General features: G+C 46.0%; 1 protein-coding gene across 1 annotated transcript in view; it reads left to right on the plus strand.

The window, feature by feature from the left end:
• LOC126094990 (hairy/enhancer-of-split related with YRPW motif protein) overlaps positions 1–8,040 on the plus strand; it is a 61,064-nt gene extending 53,024 nt beyond the window's left edge. The window contains exon 5 of the mRNA XM_049909682.1: positions 4,964–8,040. Coding sequence (XP_049765639.1) covers positions 4,964–5,625 — 662 coding nt within the window. The 3' untranslated portion in view covers positions 5,626–8,040. The remainder of the gene's footprint in view (positions 1–4,963) is intronic.
• Positions 8,041–8,770: the final 730 nt, after the last annotated feature.

Here is an 8,770-nt window from a genome sequence, read left to right on the forward strand (position 1 = left end):
TTTTCATTATATGCCTCTTGTTTGTAGTCCATGTCATGTTATACAATGAGATCACAAAAGTCATGGAATATCTCCTAACATCGTGTCATGCCTTCTTTTGCCGGCCGTAATGCAGCAGTTCGACGTGCCACGGACTCAACAAGTCGTTGCAAGTCGCCTGAAGAAATATTGAGCCACGCTGCTGCTCTAGGGCTCCATAACTGCGGAATTGTTGACGGTGCAAGATTTTGTGCATGAACTGACTTACCGAGTATGTCACATAAATGTTCGATGGCATTCATGTCGTGCGATCTTGGCGGATAAATCATTCGCTCCAATTGACCAGAATGTTCTTCGAACCAATCGCGAACAACTGTGACCCCGTGACATGGCGCATTGTCATCCATAAAATTTCCACCGTCGTTTGGAGACATGAAGTCCATGAATGACTGCAGATGGTCCCCAAGTAGCCGAAAATAACCATTTCCAGTCAATGATCGGTTCACTTCGGCCAGAAGCCCCAGTCCATTCTATGTCAACACGGCTCACACCATTATGGAGCCACCGCTAGCTTGCAGAGTGCCTTGTTGGCTCCCTGGGTCCATGACTTCGTGGCGTCTGCGCCACACTTGTTTCCTACCATCAGCTTTTGCCAACTGAAACCGGGACTCACCTGACCTGAATACGGTTTTCCAGTCGTCTAGGGTCCAACAGATATGGTGACGAGCGCAAGAGACGCGCTTCAGGCGATGTCGTGCTGTTAGCAAAGCCACTCGCTTCGACCGTCTGCCACCATAGCCTATTAACGCCCAATTTCGCCGCACTGTCCAAACGGATACGTTCGTCGTACGTCTTACACTGATTTCTGCGTTTATTTACGCAGTGTTGCTTGTCTGTTTGCACTGAAAACTCTGCGCAAATGCCACTGCTCTCGGTTGTCAAGCGAAGGCCGTCCTGCGTTGTCCGTGGTGAGAGGTAATGCCTGAAATGTGGTATTCTCGGCACGCTCTTAACACTGTGGATATCGCAATATTGAATTCCATAACGATTTCCAAAGGAGAATGTCCCATGCGTCTAGCTCCAACTACTATCCTGCGTTCCAAGTCTGTTAATTCCCATCGTGTGGCCATAATCACGCCAGAAACCGTTGCACGTGAATCGCCTGAGTACAAATGAAGCTCTGCCAAAGCAATGCCCATTCATACGCGATACCAGCGCCATCTGTGTACGTGCACATTGCTATCCCGTGACTCAAGTCACCTCAGTGTAAAATGTATCAACGTTTCGGGCACTGTTCTGATAATCATACCGATTCCCAATGTGTGCCAAGAAAATTCAGTTTTAAATTACTGCCAAAAAAGAACATCATCTCCATCTCCCTTCCGACATCCAATGATGTGTAGAATTTTATTCACGCTCCTTTTAACCAAGTACAGAGACAAAATCAACTAAGAATCCTCCCATGTTATTTTTATATTTGTCGACCTGCTAGTGATTTAAGATAAAAACTAATCGAAAATAACAAAAAGTAATTAATTGAGCACCTTTGGGTGGTTTAAAATGCCTTTTCAAAAATTTTCAGAGGTATGGAGAACTACATGTAGGAAGTGTTTTGGACAATACATCCATTTTTATAACTAAAGAATATATATTTGTGTTCTTTCACTTCTTCTACGATTTGTACCTGACCGCAGCCACAGATCTAAATTCTACATCTACATCTACATCCATACTCCGCAAGCCACCTGACGGTGTGTGGCGGAGGGTACCTTGAGTACCTCTATCGGTTCTCTCTTCTATTCCAGTCTCGTATTGTTGGTGGAAAGAAGGATTGTCGGTATGCCTCTGTGTGAGCTCTAATCTCTCTGATTTTATCCTCATGGTCTCTTCGCGAGATATACGTAGGAGGAAGCAATATACTGCCTGACTCTTCGGTGAAGGTATGTTCTCGAAACTTTGACAAAATCCCGTACCGAGCTACTGAGCGTCTCTCCTGCAGAGTCTTCCACTGGAGTTTATCTATCATCTCCGTAACGCTTTCGCGATTACTAAATGATCCTGTAACGAAGCGCGCTGCTCTCCGTTGGATCTTCTCTATATCTTCTATCAACCCTATCTGGTACGGATCCCACACTGCTGAGCAGTATTCAAGCAGTGGGCGAACAAGCGTACTGTAACCTACTTCCTTTGTTTTCGGATTGCATTTCCTTAGGATTCTTCCAATGAATCTCAGTCTGGCATCTGCTTTACCGGCGATCAACATTATATGATCATTCCATTTTAAATCACTCCTAATGCGTACTCCCAGATAATTTATGGTATTAACGGCTTCCAGTTGCTGACCTGCTATTTTGTAGCTAAATGATAAAGGATCAATCTTTCTGTGTATTCGGAGCACATTACACTTCTCTACATTGAGATTCAATTGCCATTCCCTGCACCATGCGTCAATTCGCTGCAGATCCTCCTGCATTTCAGTACAATTTTCCATTGTTACAACCTCTCGATACACCACAGCATCATCTGCAAAAAGCCTCAGTGAACTTCCGATGTCATCCACCAGGTCATTTATGTATATTGTGAATAGCAACGGTCCTATGACACTCCCCTGCGGCACACCTGAAATCACTCTTACTTCGGAAGACTTCTCTGCATTGAGAATGACATGCTGCGTCCTGTTATCTAGGAACTCCTCAATCCAATCACACAATTGGTCTGATAGTCCATATGCTCTTACTTTGTTCATTAAACGACTGTGGGGAACTGTATCGAACGCCTTGCGGAAGTCAAGAAACACGGCATCCACCTGTGAACCCGTGTCTATGGCCCTCTGAGTCTCGTGGACGAATAGCGCGAGCTGGGTTTCACATGACCGTCTTTTTCGAAACCCATGCTGATTCCTACAGAGTTGCTCCATATTGTTTTTGTTACGAGCTTTCCTGTGGAACAATGGATATCCAGTGCATGTTTAACAAAGTGGTTTCTGGTTTCCATATAGCCTTTTCCATTCTTTGGAGATGACCTTGCTGGTTCGTCTGCCATTAGGAGCAAGGGAAAAAGGGTGCTCTGCCTTGTACCCATTCCCCGCCGCTTGCTACCCATAAGTCTTCGGTTTGAGAGTAAAGAAGATTTTCACAATGCCTGAAATTTGGTATTCTCTTCACAACTTTGACGCTGTGGATCTCGGAATATTGAATTCCCTAACGATTTCGGAAATGGAATGTCTTACACTATGTGATCAAACGTATCCGGACACCACTACAAACATACGTTTTTCATATTAGGTGCATTGTGCTGCCACGTACTGCCAGGTACTCCATATCAGCGACTTCAGTAGTCATTAGACACCGCGAGAGAGCAGAATGGGGCGTCCCGCGGAACTCATGGACTTCAAACGTGGCCAGGTGATTAGGTGTCGCTTGTGTCATGCGTCTGTACGCGAGATTTCAACACTCCTAAACATCCCTAGGTCCACTATTTCCGATGTGAGAGTGTAGTGGAGATATGAAGGGACACGTACAGCACAAAAGCGTACAGGCCGACCTCGTCTGTTGACTGACAGAGGCCTACAATTGAAGAGGATCGTAACGTGTAATGGGAAACATCTATCCAGACCATCACGCAGGAATTCCAAACTGCATCAGGATCCACTGCAAGTAGTGTGATAACTAGGGGGGAGGTGAGAAAACTTGGATTTCATGGTCGAGCAGCTGCTGATAAGCCACACATCACGCCAGTAAATGCCAAACGACGCCTCGCTTGCTGCAAGGAGCGTAAACATTGGACGACTGAACAGAGGAAAAACGTTGTGTGGAGTGAAGAATCACGGTACACAATGTGACGATCCGATGACAGGATGAGGGTGTGGCGAATGGCCGCTGAACGTCATCTGCCAGCGTGTGTAGTGCCAAAATTAAAATTCGGAGGCTGTGGTGTTATGGTGTGGTCGTGTTTTTCGTGGAGGGGGCTGTTGCACCCCTCGTTGTTTTGCGTGGCACTATCACAGAACAGGTCTACATTGATGTTTTAAACACCTTGGTGCTTCCATCTGTTGGGCGAATGCTTCAACACGATCGAGCGATGTTCATAATGCACAGCCTGCGGCGGAGTTGTTACACGACAATAACATTCCTGTAATGGACTGGCCTGTACAAAGTCCTGACTAGAATGCTATAGAACACCTTTGGGATGTTTTGGAACGCCGACTTCCTGCCAGGCCTCACCGACCGACATCGATACCTCTCCAGAGTCCAGCACTCCGCATAGAATGGGCTGCCATTCCCCAAGAAACCTACCAGCACGTGACTGTACGTATGCCTGCGAGAGTGGAAGCTCTCATCAAGGCTCAGGGTAGGCCAATACTATATTGAATTCCTGCATTACCGATGGAGGGCGCCACGAGCTCGTAACTCATTTTCAGCCAGGTGTTCATATGGTCCAATTGGCTCTGAGCACTATGGGACTTAACATCTGAGGTCATCAGTCCCCTAGAACTTCGAACTACTTAAACCTAACTAACCTAAGGACATCACACACATCCATGTCCGAGGCAGGATTCGAGCCTGCGACCGTAGCAGTCGCGCGGTTCCGGACTGAAGCGCCTAGAACCGCTCGGCCACAACGGCCGGCTCAGCCATGTGTCCAGATACTTTTGATCACATAGTGTATATGTCTAGCTCCGACTACCATTCCGCGTTCAAAGTTGTTAATTCCCGCCGTGGGCCATAATCATGTCGGAATCCTTTTCACATGAATCACCTGAGTACAAAAGACAGCTCCGCTAATGCAGTGGCCTTTTTCACCTTGTGTTCCCGATACTACCGCCATTTATATATGTGCATATTGCTATCGCATGAATTTCAGTGGTCTCATATCTCTAATCCAGCCGCTGTAGCCTGTGTAGTTACATTTAGGAAGCTAGTCGCGCTGCTGCTGTGCGTCTTTGCGACTGTGCTCTGTAGCGGTGCGCGATGGCTTGTTGCAGGCGTGGACGCGTTCGCGTACGACCCGCACAAGTTCGCGATGGACTACCACGGGCTGGGCTTCCGCGAGTGCGCGGCCGAGGTGGCGCGCTACCTGGTGACGGTGGAGGGGCTGGACGTGCAGGACCCGCTGCGCCTGCGCCTCATGTCGCACCTGCAGTGCTGCGCCGCGCAGCGCGAGCTCGCCGCCAAGCAGGCCGGCCCGCCGCCCGCATGGCCATACCCGCCCGCCCCCGCACCGGCGCCCGCGCCGCAGCCCTACGGCGCCGACCACCCGTTCGCCGCCGAGCTGGCGGCCGCCTCCTCGGGGGCGGGCGCCGCCTCCGGGGGCGGCGGCGGCGCCGCCGGGCTGCACCACGGCTCGCACCACCAGCAGCAGCACCAGCACCAGCACCAAGCCCAGCAGCAGCAATGCCATACGCCGCCCACCTCCACCGCCGTCTCCTCGGCGGGCAGGCACCCTCAGCAGCAGAACCCCGCGACGACGAGCGCCACGTCGGCGGCCGGCGCCGCCTCCCTGGGCTACGCGGCGCCGCCGCCCTCGCAGTACCACATGAGCCTCAACTCGTTCCCCTCGGCGTCGGGCGGCGCGCACCACCAGACGCCCTTCAACTCGGCCGGCGCCAAGCCGTACCGGCCGTGGGGCGCCGAGGTAGCCTACTGAACGCCTGTCTTCCGTCGACTCACGTCTTCGCCTACAGACTGTACTCCGAGGACAGTATGTCGAAGAGATTCCGCGATATTCTTCTAGTCTCTGGGAAACCTCGCAGCAGTAGCAACGGCTTCCGTACGGCTACAAAGTAACTTCGAGGGTCGATCACTTATATACATATACGAGAAGAAAGCTTCACTATGCAGCAGTGTGGGCCAAGCTTAGACATTAAAATTATTTCTGACAGGAACTCATATATTTCTGTTTCGCAGAAAACGCTGTCAGTCAGAGCTGTTCGATCCTGACGTACAGAGCAGCACAGTACTCTGCCGTCGCTTCTCGCCTACTTTTTGATACTCCATCGTAATACTCCTACTTTTGTAACTAGAAATTTGACAGATCCAATCAAATTATATGAATTTATAAATTATCTCTATTCCTCTCTGTGCTTCGTTACGGGTAGTAAGAAGAAATCAACCCAAGAAAAGAACCTTTCTTTTGACACTGAAGAGTACCAGTAAGATAAAATTTGATTCGTTGTCCGTGGGAAATATAGTAACGCAGAATATATATCTGCTACCAAACAGGAGAATTCGATACAGGAAATGCATCACTAAAACTGAACTGGCGTTCAGCATTTAAATGGAATTATGTCACAAACATTTTTTGCAAAATTTATTTTCGAACGTGATAGGTTCTAACAACCAAAATAGTAGAGAATTTATTTTCTAAATGTTTTTTAAGACAGAAAGAATTGAATGATGTAACAATCAGGTATTCTGCCAGGGTAAATGAAACAAAGAATCAGAACATTATTCTACATATGTTACTATTTACGAGTTTATATTTATCACCTGAGTAATAGTATTCTTTTAGTCTCGTAATAGAAGTTCACAAAACCCACACACAGCAAACTGACCTTTGTTTCCTTACTTTCTACCTAACTCTAAATAATAATTGGATTGTATTCAACACAATTGAGAAGCTGCCCCGTATTGATGTTCCAGAGTATTGTATGGTATTTCCTTGTAACTGTAGAGAAGGACGCTGGCTATTCAGTTTCTCACAGTAATTGGCAGCAGTATGCACTGCGAACAGTTCACGTTAATACAAAAAAGCCAAAAAAAGCTAAATTAACGACGCATAGACGCTGATATGAAATTTTTAACAGCTAACAGGCATTTTGAATTCTGTGTGGCTCCATCGTCTAGTGATCGTCATTGCAAGTTACATCTTTTGACACTAGTGAAATTTAGTATTTCACCACAGACCTTCCCGTTCAACAGATGCTCTGTTAAAGCTAGTTTAAGACCTTCTAGCATGTCATTCATCGTGAAGATTGGTACACAAAGGGTGACAAAAATTATTAATCGATGGTGCGTACAGCTGCAAAAGAAAACATTTTTATTTAGAAAATTATCCTTTACAAGTGGTCGACCCTCGTAACATCACAGAAGATTTCACAAAAAGTGAATTCTGTAGCCTAAAATAGTAGTTTCCAGTTTCAAGAAGTGATCGTCACCGGAGAAGAATTATTCCCGTGTCGTATAGGTTCAAAACTTTTGGGAAAATCTTCAAAGTGCAACTCTATCTTGCAAAATTCTCGCGATCGAGCTACATCGCGAACGAAACTTTCTACTTGTCATTTCCCATGAGTAGTTTCCGGCCCCAAGGGCAGCTACATAGAAAGCACGGAATTGACTGTGATCGCCGACCTGTGATAGGAGAGGCACATCTTTCTGCTTTCATTCCATATCTGTCCTACAGAAATATTGTTGGTAATGTGACGTAGAGTAGCTTGCGGCCCTAGTAAAGAAAAAATAATGTCACGGGGATAAAATTCTGCGCTAGACGTTGTCGCTGTGACAAGCCTTGCAGGCTGAATTAATAAATTCGTGCTTCAGACAAAACCAGCACAGAATGTGCTAAACAAGTTCCTTCCATTGCATAATTGCCTGGGTTTCTGAAGTGCCCTATGTCGTCTGTGAGTCAACCGACAGAGCACAATAAACACTAAGGTACCTGCTGTAAATTATCTCGCGACATTTTATGTTGCGTTATATTCCAAATATGCTAGTCGATTTGCCTGTGTGCCTTTTTCTCTGTAAATTATTTCGTGTCTTGTTTATATGTGTGTGTGTGTGTGTGAAAGCATTTGCAAGCACGGCGTGTGAGTTGTTGAATAATCACGAGTTATGACTCAGTATTACTAATGTTTCCACGCAAGTGTCTTCTGAAGTGGGCCGATCGGCTGCACTGCAGTATTAAAGATGTGACAATACTGGTGTCTTTCTAATGTGCCTTTTCTGATGTCAAATGCCATCTTAAATTATCTTTTGTACATAGAAGTATATTTTTGAGTAAACTGATCTCATATTTTGAATAAATATATACTAGAGAACTGATCTCACAAGGATTAAAAATGGAAATAAATACCTGAAATTTAACTTGTTGAAATTCATTTCTTAGAAGACTTAGAACCCTTTCCATATATGTTGTTTTCGGGAAGGCAGAGCAAAAGCAGACAGTACATTCGAAAGGTAAGAAGGTAAGACATATACACAAACAGAGCGTAACACTTTTCCACACAGTCACATGTGAGAAGAGAGATGGAAAACCACTGACTGCACTTGAAATTATCAGCATAGTTAGATCAATAATAACTGAGTTGTCTTCTTCAATAAGTTACTTGTATTACATATGTACACCACCATTAAGTGAGCCAATGGAAGATAATATTCCAAATTAGTCCCATATTAAACTTTTGTTGAAATAACCCGTAAATGAATATAGCTCTTCCGCAGCTGTTTTTCAGCATCTATGGTACTATTGTTGAAACTTCTGATTTCAACAGTTCATTCTGATAGGAGCACTATATGCACACAGTTATCTGTATATACGAAATTTGACAGTATCAGTACATGTGGAGACACCGTTGTGGATTGTTCACACTATTTGTTACCCGTGAAGTGCTGGTGGCAGTGCCAAGATTCTACGTCTTTTTTTCTGTTGGGTTACCGACTTACACACGAATATCGACACAATAGTATTACAAAAATATCAAATGATCGTATGGCATTGCTGGCCGGAAGGCCCCATACGGGGAAGTTCGGCCGCCGGGTGCGAGTCTCAGTGCAGTCGACGCCACACTGAGCGA

Source organism: Schistocerca cancellata, chromosome 1, assembly GCF_023864275.1.
Source record: "Schistocerca cancellata isolate TAMUIC-IGC-003103 chromosome 1, iqSchCanc2.1, whole genome shotgun sequence".
Taxonomy (NCBI): domain Eukaryota; kingdom Metazoa; phylum Arthropoda; class Insecta; order Orthoptera; family Acrididae; genus Schistocerca; species Schistocerca cancellata.